This window comes from Rhinolophus ferrumequinum, chromosome 6, assembly GCF_004115265.2.
Source record: "Rhinolophus ferrumequinum isolate MPI-CBG mRhiFer1 chromosome 6, mRhiFer1_v1.p, whole genome shotgun sequence".
Classification (NCBI taxonomy): domain Eukaryota; kingdom Metazoa; phylum Chordata; class Mammalia; order Chiroptera; family Rhinolophidae; genus Rhinolophus; species Rhinolophus ferrumequinum.
This window is the reverse complement of record NC_046289.1, coordinates 96127362-96155233: the sequence shown is the minus strand read 5'-3', so window position 1 is coordinate 96155233 and position 27872 is coordinate 96127362. Positions and strand designations below refer to the sequence as shown.

At 44.3% G+C, this 27872-nt stretch overlaps 1 protein-coding gene across 1 annotated transcript; it reads left to right on the top strand.

Moving 5' to 3' along the window:
• On the top strand, nucleotides 1-27243 carry LARP6 (La ribonucleoprotein 6, translational regulator). The gene is made up of 3 exons (XM_033109126.1): nucleotides 1-311; nucleotides 21471-21681; nucleotides 25685-27243. Exons 1-3 carry the CDS (start codon nucleotides 112-114, stop codon nucleotides 26750-26752), a joined length of 1479 nt encoding a protein of 492 aa, XP_032965017.1. The 5' UTR covers nucleotides 1-111; the 3' UTR covers nucleotides 26753-27243.
• Nucleotides 27244-27872: the final 629 nt, after the last annotated feature.

Sequence of the window (27872 nt, the reverse complement as noted above, 5' to 3'; positions counted from 1 at the left end):
GTCCCTCCCCGGCCGCCTCCGCTGCCTCGGTCGCAGACGCAGCCGCCCGGCTGGCTCGGCCTCGCGGCGCGGGGACCCGGCGCCGCCGCAGTCCCGGCCGGTCCGCGAGCCATGGCCCAGCCCGGCGAGGAGGCTCTGCCCGGGCCTGAGACTGCGGTGCAAATCCGCGTCGCCATCCAGGAGGCCGAGGACACGGAGGAGCTGGAGGACGAGGAGGAGGGCGCGGAGGCGCAGGGCGCGGGGGACCCGGCTCGGTATCTCAGCCCCGGCTGGGGCAGCGCCAGCGAGGAGGAGCCGAGCCGCGGGCACAGGTAGGCGCGGCAGCGCCAGGGCCGCGGGGGAGCCGCCGACCCCCGAGTCCAGGCGAACGGGAGTCCGGGGACGGCAGCGCAGCGGGCGGAGGGGTTTGAGTCGGGGCGGGCGCACGGCGTCAGAACCGGCTTGTGTCGGTCGTTGGTGCTCCGCTCCGCAGCTTTGTAACCCCACCGAGGCTCCCTCCAGGGGCCGGCGGCGGGTTCTGAGGGCCTGGACGTGGACATGCTCTGGGACCCAGGAGGAAGTCCTTCCTGGGCCATCTTCGTCCTGTCTCGCCTTCAGTGAGCTCACCCAAAGACCCTCCAAAAAGCCCGCGCAGCCCGGTCTTCACCTCCGAGGCTGCACCACTCCCTCCCCAAACCACCCCGAGAGTGGTCCTTCCTAGACCTCACTGCCCTTTCCGCTTATCCACATGGCTTCACTCAGTCTCTGGGTGGGGGCAGGCCAGGCACAGCTGACACTTGCTGCTGGGAGATCCCAGGAGGGGTGATTTCATGGTGTAAAGCGCTCTCTTGCCCTGATTCGGAATCAGTTCCAGGCTTGCTGCCTGCATCCTCCCTGGCTGGGGGATTCCCATTTTCAAGCAGCCTTCTGCATCCGATTTCTAGGTTTGCATCATCAGCTTGCTGCCTTGGCCTTGGGTCCCTGGGTGATGGGTTATCCGGAGCTGGTATGGCACAAGAAGCCACCTGTCTCACCTTGCCTCTGGGCTTTGAGCTTGGTCATCAGCTGGAGATCTTAGTCTTGTGTCCACTAACGCCAGGCCTTTCGCAACTCTGGTTTTGTTTCTGCTGTTGAAAGGAGATACTCCATGTTGTATGGAGTATCCATTGGGATGGGATCCACAGGGCAATGGCAGAACTTGCAAATTCTGGGAAAGGCCAACAGGCACTTATGAAGAGCCCTGTTCTGGGATTCTGCACATGCTTCTAGCTGTCAGGGCTCTGCAGTTTCTTCTGTGGCAGACATGTATCTTCTTCACTGGGCGAATACTGAACTCAGGGCATAAGGAGACTGGGGCCAGAGCCATTCCCCTTCACTGGCTGACACTTTCCCAATGGAAATGGTCTGGATTTACGGACCCAGAGATTCAGGGCAGTTCAGTGGAGACAGGTATTCCAGGAGGAAAATCCAGCTCAACAGTTTAGAGCAGGAAAGCTGGGCCACAGCAGATGACACAGGAGATATGTCAGCACTTTATATACTGTAAAGCCTGATTCATTCATTCAGCTCTGCTGAGTATTGAGAGTATACAAATAATGAATCCGTAGTCTCTGGCTTCTCACAGTCTTGAGGAGAAGGCAGCCACCTGGTCAGATAATTTCAGAGGTCATGTATAGTAGCCTCGAGTGATTTATACTTCTGACTTCGTTTTTGCCTGTAACTGGCAAAAAGCTGTCCCCTGTCCTGGGTGCTAAGTTTTGAAACTGTACCATTAGCTGGGATGAAAGCCCTACTTATTTCTTGGGTCTGGAAAGATCCCTCATGAGATCTAAGCGAACATGATCCTCAGCTCTGGTAGGCCTCTTGCCCCCCCCCCACCCCCCCTCTCCCTGCAGAGCCACCCTTCTTTCCCAGTTCCAGTGGCTGGAGTCTCATGGAGTTTTCAGTCTGAAGCGTTTCCTGCTGCCCACTGGCATAGAGTTGACCCCAGAAAATCCCTGGGGCTCTTCAGGGTGGTGGAGCTGACAGAGCCCAGCAGGCAAACATCCAGAGCACAAAGAGGTCCAGCCAAGAACAGGATCCACACTGTTTGGGCCCAGCTTGGCACAGGAGCAGCCACCAGCCTGAGAGAAGACTTCTGAGCTCCCAGAACCTGCAGGAAAGGAAAGCCCAGGTTCCTAAATTGAGAACATGGCGCCCACCCCACAGCCCATTGCTTCTTTCCCTGCCTGTCCTAACAATTCGTACTACTCACAGAACCGACCCCCTCTAGGTCCCTGAACACAGGGTGCAGTTTGTGTCCACGTGCCTTTGCACCCGCACTTCTGGGTCCCTCTGACTGACTGATTGCTAGTCACCTGCAAACTTAGCTGCCTCTTCCCCTCCATCCCCGTCCCTACCCCAAGGCTGGATTTGCTTTCTCTCCACTGTGTGGCGGTAGCCCTCTGTCCGTTTTATGCCTAGCACTTACCCACAATTGTAATTCTAGAGTTCTGTGTGCCTCACCAGTGTATGAGCCCTGCGAATTCAGGTGCTAGGCTTGCCCTATTCTCATTTTATCCTCAGCACCCGGCACATAGTGGGTGCTTTATAAATATTTGTTGAATGAGTGCATGTCTCTATCATCACACTCACTCCATGGAATTGAAATATCTGTGTGTTTCTCCTCCACTAGACAGTGAAATCCTTGAAGGCAGTGACCTGGCCTGAGTCCTCTCCATATCTCCAGTACCTAGCCCAATACCTGGCTTATACCCGGGGGAACAGGAATAAATGGAAATAAGGAAAAATCTTTATAAGCTCCACATGTCCATTAGTCTTCTCACATCTTGTTCACTAAAAAGGTGTCTTTCTTTTCAGTTTTACCTTTTTCACCTACAAATTTCAAACATAAGTTGAAAGAGTAGTACTGTGAGCACTCATCTATGTACTCACCACCTAGATTTAACAATTGTTAATATTTTGCCATATTTCTTCGATGGACATATAATGTGTGTGGTTTTCCCTGAATCATTTGAAAATATCTTGTGCATAAGATTTACACCCTAAGTACTTCATTTTGTAGTACTTCATTAATGTTGACTTTCTCCTATAAAACCGTAACTCTATTATTGCAACTAAAAAAATTAACAATAATTTCCTAAAATAATCTGATAGCCAAGTTTCATATTTAAGGTTCTCACCATTGTCCCATACTGTGTTTTACAACTATTTCTTTCCCCCCTAAACCAGAACTCAATCCAGGTTGAGACATTTGCCTATTATGTCTCTTTAGAATCTTTTAATCTAGAACATTATTCCCCCCGCCACCCCCTTCCACCCCCAATGCTTTGCTATCTTGGAACTAAGAAGCCAGATGTCTTGTTGAATGTTTCACAGTTTGGTTATGTTCTCATCATCTAGTTTAACTTGCTCCTTTGTACTGTGTTTCCCATAAATTGGGATTTAGAGCTACAGGGTTGATTAGATTCAGATCAAACATTTTCTCATGAGCACTTCATATGCAATACGAGGAACGGTTCATTGCATCACCTTAGGCAGCATCCACCGTTAGTGATGCTAAATTTGACCCCTTGGTTAAGGTGATCTTGCCATTGCAATTAACAAGTAGTATGTGTGGGCTTCTTGTGAATATTCTTTCACCAGTGAACTTTCCCCTAATGGTTTTAGCATCTGCTGATGACCCTTGCTTGAGTCAGTTCATTGGGAATTACAACTAGGTGGTGTTCTATTATTCTCTGTATGTTTATTAGCTGGCATTCCTCTATAAAAGAGAGCTTTACCTCATTATCTGGGATTGAATAAGAGTTCCTCCCAATGAGGCAAGCAGAAATGGTTAATTATTCCCCCTTTCTTTCAGCACTTCCTTGCTTTCTGATACTAGATATTCTAGGCCTAACTTGCACATTTCCTACTCCAGTCATGGGATCCAGCCATTTCCACAGAAATCCCAAATACTAGTAGGAAGGTATTTAGAAACCAGGACTTGGAATTAAGAGTGCTGATTTCTACTGGCGTTTCATTGCCTTTAGGCCCTTTTAATAGACAGAACTGGGAAATGTTTTCTAAAAAGAAATTTGTGTTGATAATTCCAATTAAAATTTAATATTATGTTGTTTTTGCTTTGTTTCTTTTATTTCTTACACTGGGAATCTTGATTCCTAATAACATGAACCTATTTACTTGTTTGCTTTGTCTTAGAATGTATAAAAATGATTATAGTACTAAATATCAGTACAAATAATAAAACCAGTGGCATGTCTGCTTTTCATTTAACAAACAGAAACATCTGAGTTTCTTTCTTTTCGTGATGTTTAGGGACATTGCACAAGCTATCATTTCCCTGTTCTGGATGATGATAATGCCAGCCTCCATTTATCAATGCCAACTTTGTGCAAGACGTGGAACTAAGCACTTTGTATACCTTATCTCTGCTCCACACCACAAATCATTATTTAGATCGGCGGAGACATCCACTAGTTGTACTCCTTTCCCAGGCTCTAGGAAATACACCAGAATGTCATGTCAGAAGACAGGTCATGATCTCTGTCATAAATATATCAGAACCCATGGGCCACAAAATACAGGATGTGGCTTCCCTTAGTGCCATCCAAATGTAGTTGTTCCAAAATGGTTTTTCTGAAGTCAGAAACATACTTGTATATATTTTCTATCTATCTCTATGAAGAAACTTCATCTTTTGACTGTGCCCTCGTGTTTTTATATTGCATTATCAATTGTTTGCTTTTTTGAACCTTTTCAGGTTCGTTATCTTTTTCTAGAGGCGAGGCAAAAGAAACTTCACACAGATGGAACTGGACCCTAGTGTTTTTCATAAGTGATGTTTTCTCTCTCTGTTCAATATCTTTCTTGTTGCTGTCCAGCATTTTCCTGGTCTTGGTGGCCAAAGCACCACATTAGGCCATCTGCAAGGATAAGTGAGTCCAGGAAATCTTTCCTGTGTTGAAAGTCACAGTGAGCTCATCGCTGCACCATTTCTGTTTTGGTATTTTCCTTCTGTAAGGTATCATTTGAATAACCACTGAACGAACATACGCGTATTCAAATTAGCTTGAGATTTTATCAGAAAAGCAGCCTTGGAGGTTTTATGCTGCACTTGTTTCTCCAAATTATTTACAAATATGATAAATATTTCCACACTGGTCTGTGGAGCTAAATCATCTGTTTTGAAATGTGGCTCCTTATTGCTACCCCTTGTTTCCATTTCTTGCAGGTTTACAGCTGTAACAGAACTGATCACCACTGTAGATTTTGCAATGCTTTATTTAAAATGAAACAATAATGTAAATGTAAAAGTCAAATGTAAAACTTTTTCAATGTCCTCTTGAAAGGCCACTAACAAAATATACCTCTGTCTCAAAGAATCCTGATAGGTGTGATTTGCCATACGGAAATGATTCCCCTTACCTTGGTGACACTTTTTAAATTCCTCCTGTGCAAGGCTCTAGGTTGGTGCTAGAATGAAAGAAAACAGTATGAATCCTACTGTCCAGACACTTAGGGTTCAGGGCACTAAGAGATGTAGTTCCGACACAAGTATAGACAAGTAGTGGTTCAAATTTGAAATGACTTCCTTCTTGGGAGAATTGCTTTACGATGGGCCTTGATGTGTAGCTAGGATTTCGACCTGAGAGACAGGGACAAAGCATTCAAGGAGATGGGAAGAGCATGCAGGAACCTTGTGACCGTTACAGGGAACTATACGTCTTACTTGCTTGAGACAAAGGAGCTGGAAGGAAATAGAAATAAGTTTGTAACTGGTTACAGCCAGATTCTAAATGGATCTGCATTAAGAGTTAAGGACTTTGGATTTCATTTAATATGAAATGGGAAACATTATTGTTATTATTATTATTATTATTATTATTATTCTTATTCACATCATCATTAAAGTAGAGAAGTGACATCGCTGTTCTTCAAAACATGTAATAAGGTGCAGAGTGGAAGAGGCTTAACTCAAAATACAACTGGAGTGGGCTGGGGGCCAGGGGAGGTGGCAGGAGCTGTGAAGACAGAACCCTACGACTGCTCCGGATGGGAACTATGCGAAGGATGCAAAAGGGAAAGGGGATGCTGGTATCTCAGAGATCATTTCAATTCTTCCTTTAGAACCATCGCGCAGCCTCCCTGCTTGAAATGAAAAGTAGCGGGCAACCGACTGTTTACTTCCAAGGGGAAGAAGAAGAAACAAGATTGTTTTCTATAGGGATTAAATGAACTAACTGGTAATCTAGGGCTGCTGAGGTGGAGCAGTCCCTGCAGCGTACAGCCTTCTCCATGTAAAGCCCCTACTTACTGATCCGCCGCCTGTTCTCTCTGAAGTGAAGCCTGCCGGTTGGCATGGCCCCCCACCCCTTGTACTATATAGAGCCACCGAAGAAGAAAACCAATAGGGAACCCACACGACCCACCAAGGAAAAGCAATCCAGAACTTCATTCTTCAAAATGAATAGCTATGGAGCGTAACTCCCCACTCCTTAAGTGTGGGGTGTAGGGTGACTTCCTTCCAAAGTGTACAGTATGGAAAGGGGCAAGAAAGAGTCACTTGACAGTGGACGTAGACTACCTCAGCCAGGTGATCAGGGTCACGTCCAGTGATCAGTCATGTTGATAGTATGTGCCCTTGGTATGACGTGAGGAAAATGGAAATTTACTTCTGTTGTCCTCCCCAAAACCTATATCCCCAGTCGAATCATGAGAAAAATATCAGACAAATCCCAAATGAGGAGTAGTCTACTACCTACCTGAACAGTACCCTTCAGCACTGCCAAGGCCATCAGCAACAAGGAAAGTCTGAGAAACTGTCACAGCCCAGAGGAACCTGGGGAGACATGATGACTAAATGTAATATGTCATCCTGGATGGGATCCTGAAACAGAACAAGGACATTAAGTAAAAACTAAGAAAATCTGAATAAAGTACGGGCTTTAGCTAATAATCATGCATCAGTGTTAGTTTATTACATTATCATGCTAATGTAAGCTACTAATAAAAAAGCCTTGTGTGGGGTATATAGGAACTATTTTCACAATATTTCTGTATATCTAAAACTATTCTAAAATGAATTTATTTTTTAAAATGCTTATAAAGAAAAGGATGAATTTTTGACCAGTCACATGAAGAGAATCAATGACATGAAAGTTAAATTGAAAAAGTGACCCCAGAGGATACAGAGGTGACACTGTTGGAAACAAAAAGACTAAAAGTATATACTCCAGTTAATACCTTGAGAGACAATTTAAAATATCGCATTCACAAAGCAAGAGCCAGATGATATTAAAAAGGAACAATCTGAAGACACAGAAGAGTTTTCAGAGAAAAAAGTAGATTCTTAACAAAATTAAAAAATTCACTAGGAAAGGTTGGAAGACAATGTCAAGGACATCTCTTACATGTTTCCCTGAAAATAAGACCAGGTCTTATGTTAATTTTTGCTCCAAAAGACGCATCAGGGCTTATGTTCATGGGATGTCATCCTGAAAAATCATGCTAGGGCTTATTTTCCAGTTAAGTCTTATTTTCGGGGAAACATAGTACCATGTAAATCAAAGACAAATGCAAAGACAGACCACATGACAGAAAAGATAGAAGACATAGAGGAGCAGTCCAGAGTCAGTCAACTAATAGGACTTTAAAAAAGAAATGTAATCTTAGCAAATACCTTCTTCCTGCAGTGAACAGTATTTACATAGCCATACAAATACATGCAACTGGTTGACTTTCACTATCTATAGACAAAACATAGAAATTTAGTTACAGAATAGAATGTAAATATTATGAACCATGACAAAATGAAATAAAGGTATGTCTGACAGAGTTTGGAAGGTTGGAAGGGGACGAAGAGGTGAAGGAAAAGGTAGGGTAATGATATGCACATCCTCTATAGTGAGGAATTGAGAAATATTATTTACTGTTGATGGAATAAGCAACAGGGTTTTACATGTATTATTTAAAAAACACAATTAGAAGGTTAATAGAAAAATTTTAAATAACGTAAAGTTTTAAAAATTGGAAGAAGAGGCTTTGGGGGATGAATAACCCCAAATCAACATATAATGGGACATGCATACTGTCTAAAATTGGCAAAGAGAAACAGCGCCATAAGCATATCTTATAGACTATCAAGCAACTCTCATAGAACAAAATGGTTAAATAGAGGATGCCTGCAGGGAGGAGAGGTGGAACAGGGACTTACTGTTTTCTTTATAAGTTCTCTACCATTTTATTTCAGTTTTTGCTATGGATATGTATTGCTTTAATTTTGAAGATTCACTTTTGATGAGCTATTAATATGTCCAAGGGTTACATAAATGAGAACAGTTGGAATGGAAAAGAGAACAGATGGCAGACACGCAGAATAAAATCCACACTTGATAACTGACTTGATGTGGGCCTGAAAGATGCATTTTAGGTTTTGAGCCTAAGTGCAGAGATGAGTGAATAGGAAAAGTAGTTGGGGCATTTTGGGAGGGATGATATATGGTTTTTACAGGACTGTTGTATTTGACTGAAAGTTGCCAATATTTATATTTAAAGAATATAAACTTCTTTAATGTCTGTAAAGGATACAGGGTCTGTTTCATTCAAAGGCTGTTGCATAAATCAGGATACAGTGCAACATGCTCCCAGATACAAAATAGGTTTTCCTGCTCTTCCAGCACAGTTGCTGTTGACAGCCCCCATGCAAGGGAGGGGTTCCCTGGGTGCAAGAAGCTCACCTCTGCACTCGCAGAGGGGTGTTAGATCACCTCCCCAGAGCTGCCCGCCTGTTCTAGAATCTCTGGCTACCTGCTATCTGCTCACTGGGTGCAAATAACTGATGCAGAGTCACCACCCAACATGTTATGGGTTGTTGACTGTGAGACTGAAAGGAAGAGGAGCTTCCCAGATAGAATGTCTCTTGGTAGCTCAAGTTCTGCAGAAGCGGATAATTTGATTCTGGACATAATTGAATTTGAAGTAGTATCAGACTATCCAAGTGGAAATGTCAGGCAGGCACAAGGCAGTTAGGAATTGAGGGGTAGAGCTCAGGAGTTAGAGAAGGATGAAGGGGTGCAAGGAGAGGCAGATTTGAATTGGATGAGCTAACCAGGGACTGAAATGTAGAGTTTGCCGGGGATAAAGCATCAAGGAGAGATCCTTGGGGAATACCTACATTTAGAAATGGGAGAGGAAAGAGGAGACAGAAAGGGCAGCTAAATGGGGAGAAGAATCAGAAAAAAACAAATTATATAATTCCAGGGGGAGAGTATCAAGAAGAAGGTGGCCATTCTGCATCCGGGGCGAGAGGACCAAGATGGAAAGAAAGCACCTGGATATGGCGATTGGGGTCTTTGGTGGATTTCCAGACACAGAACAAACTTGGGGGTAGGAGGGTGGGGCACAGGGGAGGTCTGAGCAAGTCTGATCTGATGAACTTCACTTTCTCAGTCAAGTCTGAAATAGAATCATCTGCAGGGAGTAGCGTCTCTCCATGGCAGATCTTGGGAAGAACAGGAGGCACTGGAATGGGTCTGGAGGGTTGAAAAATTACATCACCTTCCTTCCATTTTTTAAAAATTTTTTTTACAAGTACAGTTTTTATAATAGCTTCAACTGCTCTAGTTTGGGAGTAGGACATAGTGATCTGTGGGTCCCTTCGATGGTCTGGTCACCTCTGATATACTAGCCACGTGTAGTAAGTTAGGCCATTTTGCTAATACCCAAGTCCACCCAAAATTCTTCATTGGTCATTATGACACCCCTCACCCCATCCTCTGTTTTCCTGTCATCCTTGTCAGCTGGGCTCAGAATTTCCTGTGCATTTGTAGTTATTTTTATCTGGTATATTCAGCCTGTTTTCACTGCTATCTAGGGTATAAAATTTATCTAATAAGTGAAATTTTGTTTTGCCCTTTTTTAAATTAGTTTCAGGTATACAAAACAACATAATGGTTAGACATTTACATTCCTTACAAAGTCATAACCCCAACAAGTCTACTACCACTCTGACATGGTATATAGCAGTTATGATACCATTGACTATATTCCCTGTGCTGTGCTTTATATCCAGTGACTATATATAGCATATGTATATATATGTCATGCCAGGTGTCATGCGGGGTCTCTTCTGGGGTCTCTGGTCCCACTCCCCACATAAGAATGCAGGACATGGTGAGGCCAAAAAGGAACACCCACGGAGCCTTAGGTAAGGGAGTCACACCACTATATTCTCGCTGGCGGCTGGGCCGGAGACACAGGAAGCAGGAGCCACACTGTCCGCAACCCGCCCTCCTGACTGCAGTCCGCGCTTGCCAGCCCCCATCTTCTTGCTAGCCCCCATTTTCTGCTAGCGTAGCCACAGCAGTTATATTAGTGCCCAATGGCTCACAGGTTACAGCTGATGGCCAACTAGCCACAGCTGATGGCCATCCAATCACAGTTGATGGCCATTTACTACCTGAGCCAGCACCTTTCCACATGAGGCCGAGAGCCTGGCAGCTGCTCTCTGGGGCTCTATCCCCACAATATATTTACCAGGGGTGCCAAAAAATGTATACACATTTTAAGATTTGTTATCTATGCTCACGCAGTAGTTTACGGTAATCAGAAGTGTCTGGACGCTGATGGTAACCACTTTGAGCACCTCTTGCAATTGCAGAAGTCAAACGTAGTTTGTCTTCATCTTTTCTTACCGGAATATATTGAGTACTACAATTAATTCAGTTTGTCCCTTTCTTAAAATGTATATACATTTTTTGGCACCCTCTGTGTGTGTGTGTGTGTGTATATATATGTATATTTAATTATAGTTGACGTTCAATATTATTTTATATTAGTTTCAGCAGTGATTAGTTATTTATATAATTTATAAAGTGATTCCCCCCAACTTCAGTACCCATCTGACACCTTACATAGTCTTTACAACATTATTGATTATATTCCCCATGTTGTGTTTCACATCCCCGTGACTATTTTGTGACTACCAATTTGTACTTCCTAATCCTGTCACCTTTCTCACCCATCCACCAACCCTTTTTCCATCTAGCAACCATCAGTTTTTTTTCTTGTATCTGAGTCTATTTCTGCTTTGTTTGCTTGTTTATTCTGTTCTTTAGGGTCCACATGTGAAGGAGATCATATGGTGTTTGTCTTTCTCAGTCTGACTGATTTCACTGAGCATAATATTCTCTAGGTCCATCCATGTGTTGCAAATGGTAAGATTTCTTTCCTTTTTATGGCCAAGTAATACTCCATTGTAGAAATGTACTACAGTTTCTTATTGATGGGCATTTTGGTTGTTTCCATGTCTTAGTTATAGTGAATAGCACTGCAATAAACTCAGGGTTGCATATATTTTATTTTGTGAATTAGTGTTTTGGATTTCTTTGGATACATACCCAGGAGTGGAATTGCTGGGTCATAAGGTAGTTTTATTTTTAATTTTTTTTTTTAAGTCTGCCTCTCTCTTTTTTGTTTGTTTTTTTGTTTGTTTGTTTGTTTTAAAGATTTTATTGGGGAAGGGGAACAGGACTTTATTGGCGAACAGTGTGTACTTCCAGGCCTTTTTTCTAAGTCAAGTTATTTTCCTTTTGATCTTAGTTGTGCAGGATGCCATTCAGCTTCAAGTTGTTGTCCTTTCAGTCTTAGTTGTGGAGGGTGCCATTCAGCTTCAAGTTGTTGTCCTTTCAATCTTAGTTGTGGACGGCGCAGCTCAGCTCCAGGTCCAGTTGCCGTTACTAGTTGCAGGGGGCACAGCCCACCATCCCTTGCGGGAGTCGAACCGGCAACCTTGTGGTTGAGAGGATGCGCTCCAACCAACTGAGCCATCCGGGAGCTCAGCGGCAGCTCAGCTCAAGGTGCCGTGTTCAATCTTAGTTGCAGGGGCAGAGCCCACCATCCCTTGTGGGACTCGAGGAATTGAACCGGCAACCTTGTGGTTGAGAGCCCATTGGCCCATGTGGGAATCCAATCAGCAGCCTTCAGAGTTAGGAGCATGGAGTTCTAACCGCCTGAGCCACCGGGCCGGCCCTATTTTTAAGTTTTTGAGAACCTCCATACTGTTTTCCATAGTGGCTGCACCAGTTTGTAATCCCACCAACAGTGTCTGAGGGTTCCCTTTTCTCCACATCCTCACCAACACTTGTTGATTTATTGATGATAGCCATTCTGACAGGAGTGAGGTGTTATCTCATTGTAGTTTTAATTTGCATTTCTCTGATGATTCGTTATGTTAACCATTTTTTCATACGTCTGTTGGCCATCTTTATGTCCTCTTTGGAAAAATATCTGTTCAGGTCCTCTGCCCATTTTGTAATTGGATTATTTGATTTTTTTGGTGTTGAGTTGTATGAGTCCTTTATAAATTTTGGATGTTAACTCCTTATCAGATGTAACATTGGCAAATATCTTCTCCCATTCAGTAGGATGTTTTTTCATTTTGTTGATGGTTTCCTTTACTGTGAAAAAAACTTTTTAGTTTGATGTAGTCCATTTGTTATTTTTTCTTTTGTTTCCCTTGCCTGAAGAAATATATCAGTAAAAATATTACTAAGGGTAATGTCTGATAGTTTGCTGCCTATGTTTTCTTCTAGGAATTTTATGGTTTCGGGTCTTACATTTAAGTCTTTAATCCATTTTGAGTTTATTCTTGTATGTGGCGTAAGAAGGTGATCCAGTTTTATTTTATTTTGTGTATCTGTCCAGTTTTCCTAGCACCATTTATTTAAGAGACTGTCTTTACTCCAGTGTAAACTCTTGCTTCCTTTGTCATAGATTAAATGACCATGTAGGCATGGATTTATTTCTGGGTTCTCTATTCTGTTCCATTGATCTATGTGTCTGTTTTTATGCCAATACCATTCTATTTTGATTGCTATGGCCTTGTAATATATTTTGATATCAGATAGCGTAATATCTCAAACTTTGTTCTTCTTTCTCAGGATTGCCGTGGCTATTCAATGACTTCTATGATTCCATATAAATTTTAGGATTATTTGTTCTAGTTCTGTGAAAAATGCCATTGGCATTTTGATAGGGATTGCATTGAATCTATATATTGCTTTGGATAGTATGGACATTTTTACTATATACTTTCTATCCATGAGCATGGTATATGTTTCCATTTATTTATATCTTCTTTTATTTCTCTCTTCAATGTCTTACAATTTTCTGAGAATGGGTCTTTTATTTCCTTGGTTAAATTTATTCCTAAGTGTTTTTAGTGTTTTGGTGCAATTGTAAATGGAATTGTTTTCTTAATTTCTTTTTCTGGTAGTTCATTATTGGTGTACGAAAATGCAACCGATTTCTGAATATTAATTTTTTATCCTGCTACTTTACTAAATTCATTTATCAGTTCTAATAGTTTTTTTGGTGGAATCTTTGGAGTTCTCTATGTATAATATAGAATCATCTGCAAGAATGACAGTTTTACTTCTTCCTTTCCAATTTGGATATCTTTGATTTCTTTTGCTTGTCGGATTGCTGTGCCTAGGATTTCCAGTACTATGTTGAATAAAAGTGGTGAAAATAGGCATCCTTGTCTTGTTTCTGATCTTAAGGGGAATGCTTTTAGATTTTCCCCATTAAGTATGATATTAGCTGTGGGTTTGTCATATGTGGCCTTTATTATGTTGAGATATGTTCCTTCTATTTCCACTTTGCTGAGAGTTTTTGTCATAAATGGATGCTGGATTTTGTCAAATGCATTTTCTACATCTTTTGATATGACCATGTGGTTTTGATTTTTAATTTTGTTTTTGTGGTGCATCACGTTAATTGATTTGCAGATATTGAACCAACTTTGCATACTAGGAATGAATCCTACTTGATCATCGTGTATGATATTTTTAATGTATTGCTGAATTCGGTTTACTAATATTTTGATGAGGATTTTTGCATCTATGTTCATCAGAGATATCAGCCTATAGTCTTCTTTTTTTGTAATGTCTTTGTCTGGTTTTGGAATCAGGGTGATAAAATGGTGGCCTCATAAAATGAGCTTGGGAGCCTTTCCTCCTCTTAGAAGTTTTTGAAATAGTTTTAGGAGAATAGTAGGTATTAATTCTTTTTGGATGTTTGGTAAAATCACCTGTGAAGCCTTCTGATCCAGGACTTTTGTTTGTTGGGAGCTTCTTGATTACTAATTTGATTTCATTGGTATTAATTGGTCTGTTCAGATTTTCAGTTTCATCTTGATTCAGCCTTGGAAGATTGTATGCTTCTAGCAATTTATCCATTTCTTCCAGATTGTGCGATTTGTTGGTGTATAGATGCTTGTAGTATTTCCTTAAAATTTTTTGTATTTCTGTAGTGTCACTGTCACTTCTCCCTTTCATTTCTGATTTTATTTATTTGGGTCCTCTCTTTTTTTCTTGATGAGTCTTATTCAAGTTTTGTCAATTTTGTTTATCTTTTTTTAAAAAACGGTTCTTGGTGTCATTGATCTTGTGTATTGTTTTTTTAGTTTCTGTTTCACTTATGTCCACTCTGATCATTACTATTTCCTTCCTTGTACTCACTTTAGGCTTTGTTTGCTGTTATTTTTTCAGTTCTCTTAGGTGTAAAGTTAGACTGTGAGATTTCTTTTTGTTTCTTTAGGTTAGGCCTGTATTGATATAAATTTCCTTCTTAGGACTGCTTTCGTTGTGTCCCATAGATTTTTGGGTCATTGTGTTTTCATTTTCGCTTGTCTCAGGTATCTTTTTATTTCTCCTTGATCTCATTGTTGACCCATTCATTTTTAGTAGAATGTTATTTAGCCTCCATGTGTTTATGTGTTTTTCAGTATTTTTCTTGTAATTGATTTCTAGTTTCATACCATTGTTGTCGGAGAGTACCCTTGATATGATTTCAATGTTCTTAAATTTATTGAGACTTGTTTTGTGGCCTAACATATGGTCTATTTTGGAAATGTTCCATGTGCACTTGAAAAGAATGTATATTCTGCTGTTTTGGGGTGAAATGCTATAAGAATATTAATTAAATCCATCTGGTCTGTGTGTCATTTAAGGCTGCAGTTTCTGTGTTGATTTTCTGTATGGAGGACCTGTCCATTATTGTCAATGGGGTATTAAAGTCTCTGCTATGATTGTGTTACTGTTGATCTCTGCCTTTATGTCAGTCAATATTTGCATTAGATATTTAGGTGTTCCTGTGTTGGGTGCATAAATGTTTACTAGGGTGATCGCCTTTTGTCAGATTGATCCCTTTGTTATTAGTTAATATCCTTCTTTGTCTCTTATTATAGTCTTCATTTTAAAGTCTATTTTATCCAATATAAGTATTGCTATCTTAGCTTTTTTCTCGTTTTCTTTGCGTGAAATATCTTCTTCCATCACTTTACTTTCAGTCTGTGTGTGTCTTTCAGTCTGAGGTGGGTCTCTTGTAGATAGCATATGCATGGGTCTTACTTTCTTACCCATTCAGCTATCCTATATCTTTTGACTGGAGCATTTAATCCATTTACATTTAAAGTGATTATTGATAAGTACATAGTTATTGTCATTTTATTATTCATATTTTTAATCTTCATTTGTTTGTTTTCTCCTTTCTTCTGTTTAAAGGAGTCCTTTTAACATTTCTTGGCTTGGTGATAATGAATTTCTTTAGCTTTTAGCTTTTCCTTGTCTAGGAAGTTCATTATCTCTCCTTCAATTTTAAATGATAGACTTGCTGGGTAGAGTAGTTTTTGGTTGTAGGTCCCTGCTTGAGTTACTTTGAATATTTCCTGTCACTCCCTTCTGACTGAGAAGTTTCTTTTGAGAAATCAGCTGAGTCTTATGGGAGCTCCCTTGTACGTAACTAGCTATCTTTCTCTTGCTGCTTTTAGGGTTCTCTCTTTGTCTTTAAATTTTGGCATTTTAATTATGATGTGTCTTGGTGTGGGCCTCTTTGGGTTCATCTTGTTTGGGACTATCTGCATTTCCTGGGTTTGTATGCCTATTTCCTTCACCAGGTTAAAGAAATTTTCAATCATTATTTCTTCAAATAGGTTCTCAATCCCTTGCTTCCTCTCTTCTTCTGGTACTCCTGTGATGTAAATGTTGTTACAATTGATGTTGTCCCATAGTTCCTTAAACTATGTCAATATTTAAAATTCTTTTTGTTGTTCCAATTTGGGTGTTTTTTGCTACCTTGTCTTCTAAATCACTGATTCAGTCCTCTGCTCCATCTAATCTACTGTTGATTCCTTCTAGTGTATTCTTCATTTCAGGTATTGTATTATTTATTTCTAACTGGTTCTTTTTTATGGTTTCTATGTCCTTCTTTATGTACTCTCTTTGTTGAAGTTCTCACTAATTTCCTTAAGCATTCTTATAACCAGTGTTTTAAACTTTGTCTCTGGCTGGTTGGTTCCCTCCATTTCATTTAGTTCTATTTCTGGAAGTTTCTCCTGTTCTTTTATTTGGAACATGTTTCTATGTTTTCTCATTCTGGCTGCCTCTGTGTGCTTTCAACTATGTCCTAGGTATATCTCCTATGTCTCTCAGTCTTTGCTTGGTGGCCTTATGTAGTATGTATCCTGTGTGGCCCAATGGCACAGTCTCCATGATAACCTGTGCGTGTGTTCCAGGAGTGTTCCTTGAGTATGCTGTGTGTGTATTCTTCTGTTGTAGTTGAGCCTTGATTGTTTTTGGTGCATCAGTTGGTGGGATTGACTCCCACACTGACTGACTGAGAGGATTGGCTACTCCCACAGTGTATGAGCTGCTGTGTGGGGGCTGACCCCTCAGAGGAGGATTCACCCCTATGAGCTCTTTTGCATGTTGAGACTATCCTTTGGGTGTGCTGCTTCGGGGTATAACCAGGTAGTGCTCTGGTGTGGTCTGAAGCTGGCTTCTGGGTGTGTTGTTTCTGGTGTCTCTTGGGAGGGGCTTCTGTGCAGGCCAATTTTAGTCTTGCCTGTGACTGGCCCGTTACTGCGTGGTAGGAGCCACAAAGCTATATGTGGTTGGCTGCTGTCTGTGCTAGACCTAGAAGTGTGTGTGGGTGGCCTTCCTGTGAACTGAGGCCAGCTGCCACCAGTATTGGGCCTGAGGCAGCTTTGCAAAAGGACCAAAGCCCCCTAGGCCTATTGTGCCCTTGGCTATGCAGTACTAGCTGGGTGGGATGGGGTCCCAGGGAGTCATGAGATGTGGCTGGTAGTTTTTACAAAGTTAATGCAGTTTCGGTTCTTGCACTGGTCCTGGGCCCATGACCACTTCGCAAAATCCCCTGAGAACACTGTGGCCAGCCACTGCTCGCCTCAGGCTCGCAGGTCGCTGAGAGCTGCCCAAGAGTATCTGTGGTCCACGTTTTGGGTCACTGCCCACCACCAAAAGTTCTCCGCTGCTACAGGCCATCTGCTGCTGTAAAAGGCTTCCACAGCTTGTGGGGCAGGGCCTGCTGCTTAGTAGTCATGAGTGTCCCGGGTGATGCAGTACTAGCTGTACAGGGCATCATGAAGGTATACGTACATGCAGATTTTACCAGACCAACACAGTCTCAGATTGGGCCTTTTGGGGGAGGGTTCAACATAGAAAAGATGGCGCCTTCCTGTAGACAACACATGAGTCAGGCTCCACACAGGGATAATGGCTCCTGTCCCTCCAGACCTCACTCTGAAGTCATACAACTCAGTCTTTCCCCGTGTATCTCTGGCACCTCTCGAATTGCTGCCCCACTACTAGAGAGCAGGTGAGTGATTGCAAACACGTGAGTCTGTGTGTGGGTTCTTTGAGAGGACTTCTGGGTTTCCAGCTGCATTCCATCTCACCAGGAGGAGCAGACACAGTCCTCACTGATTTTCACTGCCAGATGTTGTGGCAGATCCACTTCCCAGTACACGACCCCTGGCTGGGGACCTTTCCTTCTTCCAGGGGGACCTCCACCACCAAGGGGTCCCTCCTGATGTTCAACCACTATCTGTGGGTTTGGGGTCAGTCCATTTCACATCTCCATGCCTCCTACAAGTCTCAATGTGGCCTCTTCTTTATATCCTTAGTTATACAGGTTTCTGTTCAGCTAGTCTTCAGATGATTCTTGAGGTTGATTGTTTTATAATTTATTTGTAATTTTGGTGTGATCCTGGGATGCAGTAGGCATAGTGTTCACCTAATCCACCGTCTTGGACCCTCTCTCACTCTTTGTCTTTTGATTGGAACATTTAATCCATTTACATTTAAAGTAATTGCTGATAGATACGCAGTTATTGACATTTTATTATTATTATTTTCATCTTAAATAAGTCCCTCTAAGATTTCTTATAATACTGATTTGGTAGTGCTGAACTCCTTTAGATTTTTTCTTGTCTGGGAGGCTCTTTATCTGTCCTTCAATTCTAAATGATAGCTTTGCTGGGTAGAGTAGTCTTGATTGGAGGTTCTTGCTTTTCATCGCTTTGAATATTTTGTGCCAGTCCCTTCTGGCCTGCAAAGTTTCTGTTAAGAAATCAGCTGATAGTCTTCTTAGAGCTCCCTTGTAGGTAACTAACTGCTTTTCTCTTGCTGCTTTTAAGATTCTTTCTTTGTTTTTAACCTTTGGCATTTTAATTATAATGTGTCTTGGTGTGGGCCTCTTTGGGTTCATCTTGTTTGGGACTCTCTGTGCTTTCTGGGCTTGTATATCTATTTCCTTCACCAGGTTAGGGAAATTTTCAGTCATTATTTCTTCAAATAGGTTTTCAATTCCATGCTCTCGCTCTTCTCCTTCTGGTACCCTTATAATGCTTGATGTGGTCCCAGAAGCCCCTTAAACTCTCCTCATTTTTTTGGATTCTTTTTTCTTTTAGGTGTTCTGTTTGGGTGTTTTCTGCTACCTTATCTTCTAACTCACTGATTTGATCCTCTGCTTCAACTAATCTACTGTTGATTCCCGCTAATGTATTCTTCATTTCAGTTATTGTATTCTTTATCTCTGACTGGTTCTTTTTTGTTCTCTATCTCCAATTTTATGTTTCCTATCTCTTTTGAAGTTCACCCTGAGATCACTGAACATCCTTATAACCAGTGTTTCTAATTCTATAATACATCTGGTAGATTGCTTTTTTTTCCATTTTGTTTAGTTATTTTTATGGAACTTGTTCTGTCCTTTTATTTGGGACATGTTTCTTGGTCTCCTCATTTTGGCTGCCTTCCTGTGTTTGTTTCTATGTATTAGGTTGGACTGCTATGTCTCCTCGTCTTAGTAGAGTGGCCTTATGTAATAGGTGTCCTGTGGGACCCAGTTGTACAGTCAGTTGTGGAGTCACCTGAGCCTGGTACTCCAGGTGTGTCACTTTTGTGGGTTGTTTGTGCCCTTCTGTTGTAGTTGAGCCTTGGTTGTGGTTTGCACATCAATGGGAGGGATTGGTCATCAGAATGATCAGTTGTGAGGACTGGCCGTGACTACAGTGGAGGAGCTGTGATGCAGGAGCTGACCCTATGGAACAGGATTCACTTTAGCAGGGCTCTAGTGCCTGTCCAGTCTGCCCTTTGGTGTGTCATCCCTGAAGGTGGCTGGGTGATGCTCCAACTGGGTCTAAAGCTGCCCATCGAGTGTGCCAGCCCCAGGGCCTCCTGGGAGGGTTCCCACCACAGGCTAATTTTATGTTGTAGCATGGTGTTGTCACACAACAGCCTAGCCGATTGTCTCCCCCATGTGTTTCCTTAAGGAAAGAAGAGTCTGTGAGTCTGTGCATTTCTGGGACTGTATACTTCTCTCTATTTAGTCTCCAAAAGAGGGTTTGCAGCCAATGACGAGTAAGATTCCCCATGGCGGGGGGACAACTCAAGCCAGGTGGAACCCTGTGGAGACCCCCATGAGCTGCCTTAGAAAGATCTAAGAAGGAGCCTTGCCCCCCCCTTTCCCCTGCCAGGGAAAAGCCGCTGCTGACTCTGCCTTTCCCCTCTCACCTAATTGTGAGAAGAGTCTTTAGAGCAATAAGATTAAGCTTTCTCTGCTCAGCTCTGTAAAACAACTTTGACATGTAATATATGTCCCTCAAAGGAGTCACATATCTCACCTCAAGGACTTTCTGCTTCGGCTGTTTAAAGATCAACATAATTGGTTTGGGTTATTTCTAAAACGTGATAAATGAGTCTCACAGACCGTGTCAAAAACAGTAACACTTCCTTGTATACTTATCAATAAAAACCGCCAGTCGGCTTCATTCTGGGCTGCAGTCTTTCATGACTGTGAGACCCCTGGCCTTCTGAGATTTAACTGCATTAAGTCTGTTTCTTTCTTTCTTAAAAACTCAACCCAAAGCCTCCCCTTCTTGCACCCTTACTGCCTGTGTTGCGCTGGACGCGACAGCGTGGGTCAGAATATTTTTCTTTGAGGCTCAAATATATTTCACTGTATATATGTATATATATACTACATCTTGTTTATTCATTCATCAATTGACTCTTGAGTTACTTCCACCTTTTGGCTGTTGGGAATAATGCTGCTGTGAACTTTCTGACCCTTTCTGGGAGCCAGGCAAGTTCTCCCAACAGAGTAGAAACATACGGGTGGACTAGATGTCTGATCTAGATTGTTCAATGCTCAGAACATGTCAATGGAAGTTCTGCGTCTGATGGCCATGTTATTAGACATCAAGATGCCATATAGGATGACTCCCTGTTTATAGATAAACTGGGAGTTATGGCGCCCTATGATCATAACTCCCAGTTTATAGATAATGGAGCTGAGGTAGGCGTGGCAGTGGAGTTCCTTGCCTCAGTTAACTCAGTTAATAAATGGTGGTGTCAAGATTCGAACCCAGGCAGTCTAACTCTAGAATGGGGACGTTTAGTTGCCCCACTAAACTGTCTTCTAGGAATTGAGATTTGCCGGGTAGGGGAGGGAAGAACAATAGCGTATGTGAAAATCCTCCTGCCGGTGTCAGAGAATCCTGTAAATGTTGGTAGAGGGTGTTATTTTAGTGATCCTCCCTCCTTGTTAAAGACAAAAGCTTGATTTCTTAGCTCTGTGGAGGCAAAACCTATCCTCTTGTGGTCATGCGATCACCACCTCGGAGGAGTCCCGCTCAGGTGTGACCCAGGGCAGTTTCCTGGGGCCGCTGTAACAAAGTACCACAAACTGAGGATCTAGAGCAACAGACATTTATTGCCTCACAGGTCTGGAAGCCAGAGGTTCTGGAAATCAAGGTGTGGGCAGGGACATGCTCCTTCTCAAGGTGCTAGGGAAGGATCTGTCCTAGGCCTGCCCCCTAACTTCCGGTGGTTTGCTGGCAATCTTTGATGTTCCTTGACTTCTGCATCATCCCATCTCTGCCTGCATCGTCACATGGCATTCTCCCTGTGTGCACGTGTCTCCAGATGTCCCCTTTTAAAGACACCAGTCATACAGGACTAGGGCCCACCCTACTCTGGTATGACTTCATCTTTACCTAATGACATCTATAAGACTGTTTCCAAAAAAGATCACATTCTGAGGTGGGGCGCGTTGGGACTTCAACATATATATTCTGCCAGGGAGAAACAATTCAGCTCGTAACACCTAATGTCTCCTTCTGGTCTCAGCGGCGCCACGACAAGTGGGGGCGAGAACGAGCGTGAGGACCTGGAGCAGGAGTGGAAGCCCCCGGATGAGGAGTTAATCAAGAAACTGGTGGATCAGATCGAATTCTATTTTTCCGATGAAAACCTGGAGAAGGACGCCTTCCTGCTAAAGCACGTGAGGAGGAACAAGTTGGGATATGTGAGCGTCAAGCTGCTCACATCCTTCAAAAAGGTGAGGCTTCCTTCTCAGGAGCAGCCTCAGGGATCCCAAGGGTGCTCGGGGTTATGGGTCTAAATAGTTTTCACCCCTTGAAACCTAATGACTCATGATTCTTTATTTCCTCTGAGGCCCGTTGGTAGGAATACTGGCCCACACTATTAGGCCTGGGTGTTGGGACAGATCTCAGCTGGCAGCAGGAATGAAATGACATGGCTTGTTCTTAGTAAAGTCAGGCACTCTTGGCAGGCGAGTGGGTCGCCAGGAGGATTCTGTGCCTGGACAGGGGGACTCGGTGGCCTTGTGAGACACCTGCCAGGCCTAGAAGGATATGAAATCCAAGCTTTTCATTTGTCCGGTTCAATAACTAAAAGGAGGCAGGAGTGCTCAGAACTCTGGAGATGAGTCGTCTCCAAGACGCCAGTGGTCTTTGTTTTGCTGTGAAATGCCCACCTCCTCCTCTGTAGGTGGAGATCTGGGATATCTAATGATCACTGCCGTATGGACAGCAGACCACATGTCCCTGCTGTGTACACAGCCAGCACCTGGACTGTGTTTGCCCTACTTCTCAAAGGGCCGACAGGCCCATTGGTGTAAGAACTCTGTGTTTCTCTCGGGGGAAGTGGTGTACTTACCAGGATAGAAAGGCACTATGCGACCTGTTGCATCATGAGATCTGTAACGAGTGGGGCCTGGCCTAGTTGCCTGTCCACTTTGTCAGGGAACACTAAGGAGAGCTGTTCTCCCAGAGCTCTTCTTGCCTTGCCTCCTGGTAACTCTGCTCTCTTCCATTGCTCTCTATATTCAGTCATCAAACATATTCATCCTGTATGCTGAGTACTGGTTAGGCACAGGGTATATTAAATGAACTTGGCATTCCCTCCGCCCTTGCAAAGTCCAATGAAGGAGAGAGATCAGTGAAGGATTACAGTATGACCATAGACAGTACCACAGAAGAAAGAACAAAGCGCTGTTGGGGGTGAGTTGATCGGAGCAAGTAACCCTGCCTGGAGAATTGAGAAGTCTTCCCAGAAGTGGTGACATTGAAGTAGGGTCTTGGAGGAAGGAGTAGGGGTTTTCAACGTACAGGAGAGGGAAAGGGACATTTCATGTTGTAAAGGAAGAACGTACTCTTCCTCCTGTGTATCTCCTTTATGCTCACACTACTGCCACCAGATGTGGGGGCGAGAGTTCTCACACCAAGCGATTCTGATACCAGCTGGGTATCCTGCAATTTAACTCAATTCTGACACTGTCTTCCTGGAGATAGTGTCAGATCCCAGAAGTTAAGGGCTCACTCCCACAAGAATACCCCCCATTTCAGATGCCAATTGCAAATAGTAGGTCCCCAGATTACCCACAACTTCTGTCCAACTTGGCTACAAATTGGAGGTTTTGACCTCCTCCCCTTGGATTTGATTAGTTGCTAGAATAGTTCGCAGAACTCAGGGAAACACATACATTTACCAGTTTGTTAAAGGACATGATAAAGGATACAAATGAACAGCTAGATGAAGAGACACAGGGTAAGGTCTGGAAGGGTCCTGGGTGCGGGGGCTTGTGTCCCAGTGGAGTTGGGACATGTCACCCTATAGGTAGGTGGCTGTGTTCACCCACGGGGACTTTATGGAGGCTTCCTCAGATAGGTGGGATCAATTATTAACTCCGTTTCCAGCCCTCCTCCCTCTTTGGAGGACGGGGTGCTGAAAATTCTAAGCTTCTAATCATCGCTTGGTCTTCTGGTGGCCAGCTCTGATCCAGGAGCCACCTGGAGTCACCTCATTAGTACAAAAGATGTTCCTAGTGCTCTTATCCCTCAGGAAATTATATAGGTTTCAGGAGTTCGGTGCCAGGAACGGAGATGAAGACCAAATATATATGTGTGTGTGTGTGTGTGTGTGTGTGTGTATATATATATATATATATATATATATATATACACACACACACATATATCTATTTCTTACTATGAATCACAATACCACACGTGTGGAGAACAGAGAGCACGCCCTCACATGAAGTATTTGTGGGGGACCTGGAATGAAGTGGGATCATTCCCGCCCCTGGGACTCTAAGCTTCGGCCCAATTTTCTTTCCTTTTTAAATTGCCACTATGGATCCATGTAGGAGGGGTCTTCTCTGCTGAACACTGGCTACAGAGTGGACACAGACTCCCCAACACCTACAAAATGAGAGCAAAGACCCTTTTCCTCTTAAAGGGTTTCCTGCTAATCATAGAAAACCTATGTGACAAAGGTCACAAGCAGGGAAATTACAGAGTTTCTGGAATTCTCACAAAGCTCTAGTAGTTGCACGAAGCCCTCAGCACCCTGGTTCCTCTTCTTAGATGGCACCTGGATACTCCTCCTCAAGATTCAGACACAGGCTGGGACACAGACTGGCTGAGATTGCCCAATGGGCCTTGCTCCGGGCTCTGGAGGGGTGCCGGGTCCTCGCCAGAGCCTGCTTCTCTCTGGAGTGGACGCGGTTGTCCATCAGCTTCCCCTGCCCCCTGAGTAAGGCAGTGCTGGCCTCCCCTAGTCACCTGCTGCTTAGGCTTCAGGCTTAGGTGGTCTCCTCTCCTCTCCGGAGTGCTCCCTCCCTGATGGGTTGTGTTCTACCCCCAAGAGAACCACTGCTGGGTTTCCTACAACCTAGCACTGACCTGCAGCCATCATCTTCACCCTGTCCAGATCCCTACTTGACATCATCCACTTGAAGTCTGACCCTTTGCCTGGACGCGCTTCTCTCTGCCCTTAGCCTGTGTCATGGTGATCAGCCCATGGAGTCTGTGTGCAGGTGACTTGGGGTCCCTGTACCCTAAGCCCAAATCTGGGCCATTTCACCGAGAGGCCACAAGCTCGAGTGGATAGTACCCCCTCTGCAGGAGCCTGCCTGCACCTCTAATAGCTCTGCCTGCCAAGGTGCCCCCCATGCCGCCCTCCCTTCTTGAGTCCTGGGAAGTTCCTATTTTGGTCTCAGGGTTCCTCTACAGAGCCACGGCTTTGGGCTGGCCTCAGAGGACTCGGGGTGATCTCGCCATTCCTGGCTCAGGCTACCCACCCCACCCACCTCCACTGTGTCTTTGGGATGACTCATTCTCCCTGGCATTCTCTTCACTGGAAGTGGGCCTCCTGAAAATTACTGTTTTACGATATAAATATAGCTTTCACGTACTGCAAGCCTGATACGCACAATTTCCACTCAGGGAGGAGGGGGACTGTTTCATCATTCTCCATGGGGCCCAGGTCGAATTTGATTGTAAGTTGAAACAGTCCACATCATTCCCAGGAGATAGTGCAGTGAAATATGAAAGATCTTTTGAGAACTTCTCTGTATTAAATGTAGAAATACAACTTCAGAGTAGCTGAGAATCTGTGAGTCCTATCAAAATGATAGACCGTAATATTTGCAATAATGACAGCACCTAATATTGAGTACTCACTGTGAGCTAGACACTGTAGTCAGTTACATGTGTGTGTGTGTAGATAGATAGATAGATGATAGATAGATAGATAGATAGGTAGATAGATAGATAGATAGATAGATAGATAGATAGATAGATAGAAAGATAGATAGATATTCATTTAATCCTCTCAATGACTCTATGAGGCAGGCACTATTATCTCCATTTTACAGATGAGGAAGTCGAGGCACTGAGAAGTTGAATAACTCCTCAGGTCTCACTGCCAGTTAGAGGTGGGCCTTCCATTTGTGTATCCAACAGCTTTGTTCCAAAGCCTGCAGATTTAACCTCCAAACTTGGGCATGATAGAGTATTTCCATGTCATGAAAACGTCCCGTGGACAGCACTACTACAAACTGCTGCCTCATTTGACGTTATGGAAAGTACGTTTGTTCACTCATTCATTCACTAGAATTATGAGCACCTGCTCACACCAGGTATGATTCTAGATCCCAATGTTCCAGGGGTAAGGAAAGGACGGAGGGAGATTACAGAGGACACACGGTGGACAGGACATGAGGTGCCATTTCCTATTTGCTTTGCGTTCTTCAGGTAAAACACCTCACACGGGACTGGAGAACCACAGCACATGCCTTGAAGTACTCGGTGACCCTGGAGTTGAATGAGGACCACCGGAAGGTGAGGCGGACCACCCCGGTCCCGCTCTTCCCCAATGAGAACCTCCCCAGCAAGATGCTCCTGGTCTATGATCTCTACCTGTCCCCCAAGCTGTGGGCCCTGGGCACCCCCCAGAAGAATGGCAGGGTGCAGGAGAAGGTGATGGAACACCTGCTCAAGTTATTCGGGACGTTTGGCGGTATCTCGTCCGTGCGGATCCTCAAACCCGGGAGAGAGCTGCCCCCGGATATCCGGAGGATCAGCAGCCGATACAGCCAGGTGGGGACTCAGGAGTGTGCCATCGTCGAGTTCGAGGAGGTGGAAGCAGCCATCAAAGCCCACGAGTTCATGGTGGCGGAATCGCAGGGCAGGGAGAACATGAAAGCAGTCCTGATTGGTCTGAAGCCACCCAAAAAGAAACCCCCCAAAGACAAGAACCAGGACGAGGAGCCCACTGCGAGCGTCCACCTGAACAAGTCCCTGAACAAGCGAGTTGAGGAGCTTCAGTACATGGGTGACGAGTCTTCCGCTAACAGCTCCTCGGACCCCGAGAGCAATCCCACGTCCCCTATGGCTGGCCGGCGGCACACGGTCAGCAGCAAGCTCAGCCCCTCTGGCCACCAGAATCTCTTTCTGAGCCCGAATGCCTCCCCGTGCTCGAGCCCTTGGAGCAGCCCCTTGGCTCAACGCAAAGGCGTGTCCCGAAAATCCCCGCTGGCCGAGGAAGGCCGGCTGAACTCTAGCACCAGTCCTGAGATCCTCCGCAAGTGCATGGATTATTCGTCTGACAGCAGCATTACTCCTTCCGGCAGCCCCTGGGTTCGGAGGCGCCGCCAAGCCGAGATGGGGACACAGGAGAAGAGCCCCAGAGCGAGTCCCCTGCTCTCTCGGAAGATGCAGACTGCAGATGGGTTACCTGTGGGGGTGCTCAGGTTGCCCAGAGGCCCTGACAACACCAAGGGGTTCCATGGTGGACATGAGAGGGGCCGGGCCCAGGTATGATCACCTTCGGTTTTTAATGCCAGCTCCATTGAAAACCACCTCTGTTTTCAAGCTTCTGACACATACCTGGCATGACATAGAATGAAATAAGTCCCCTTTGAAAGATTTTGTATACATGTAGCCCTCTTAATTTATATATTTGTAATGTACACAAGTTGTCTGGTACGCTCTGGGTTTACGACCATCTTCCAGGTGAGAACACCTGTTCCTCCCAGCATGGCCATTGTCTTGACGCTGCCCGGAGTGTGTGAATGTCATGGCTCTGTGCGGCCGTGGGACAGAGGCTCCGCAGGGAAGGCCTGGCAGGGCGTCTCTTCTTTGGGGCAGGGCTCTTCCCTCCGGTGACAGAGCTGTCCTCTGTGGGCCACGCAGGTGCTGCCGGAGAGCCCAGAGTTCTCTCATGTAATGGTAACTAATGAAGCCGGTAGCATGGTTGCTTCTAGGACCAAATGTATGTTTCCTGTCAAATGAATAAATAATAAAACACCCAACCGGGAGTGCCAGCTCTGAAGTCATAGACTGTGCCTGACAAAATCTGCCTGTCTGACAAGGCTGGGGTTAGTGTGTCCTGAGGCCCTGAAGAGTAACGGGGACACATTTCTTGAATGTGCCTGGAGGCAGCCCTGGGGCTCCTGGCAGCCTGAGGGGTTGGCAGAGCGTGTGCAGATGTTAGAGCATCTCCCATCACAACGAATCCTGCCCAGGAGGCAGCTGAGTATGATATAGACCAAGGTCTCTAGACGTGGCCCCCTAGACTAACACTAGTGACATCGCCTGAGAACGCGTTAGAAATGCAAATTCTCAGGCTCTGCCTCAGGCCCACTGAATCAGAAACTCTGAGACAGGGGCCTGGAATCTGGATTTTTAACAAGCCCTCCTCACACCCCAGGGATTCTGATGCATGCTGGAATTTGAGAGCCACTGTCACTGTCAAAGGTGAGGGGATTCCCACATCTCCTCCCCCACTTACTAGTTCTGTGTGTGACCTCAGGACAGCCACTAGCCCCTCTCAGCCTCGTTGTACCCTGCAGAATGCTTTGTCTCAATGTCAGTGTCTAAAATGCAGTTGGCCCTCCATAAATGGTCGCCCATTTTCCTTGGGTTACTGTCCATTATCACT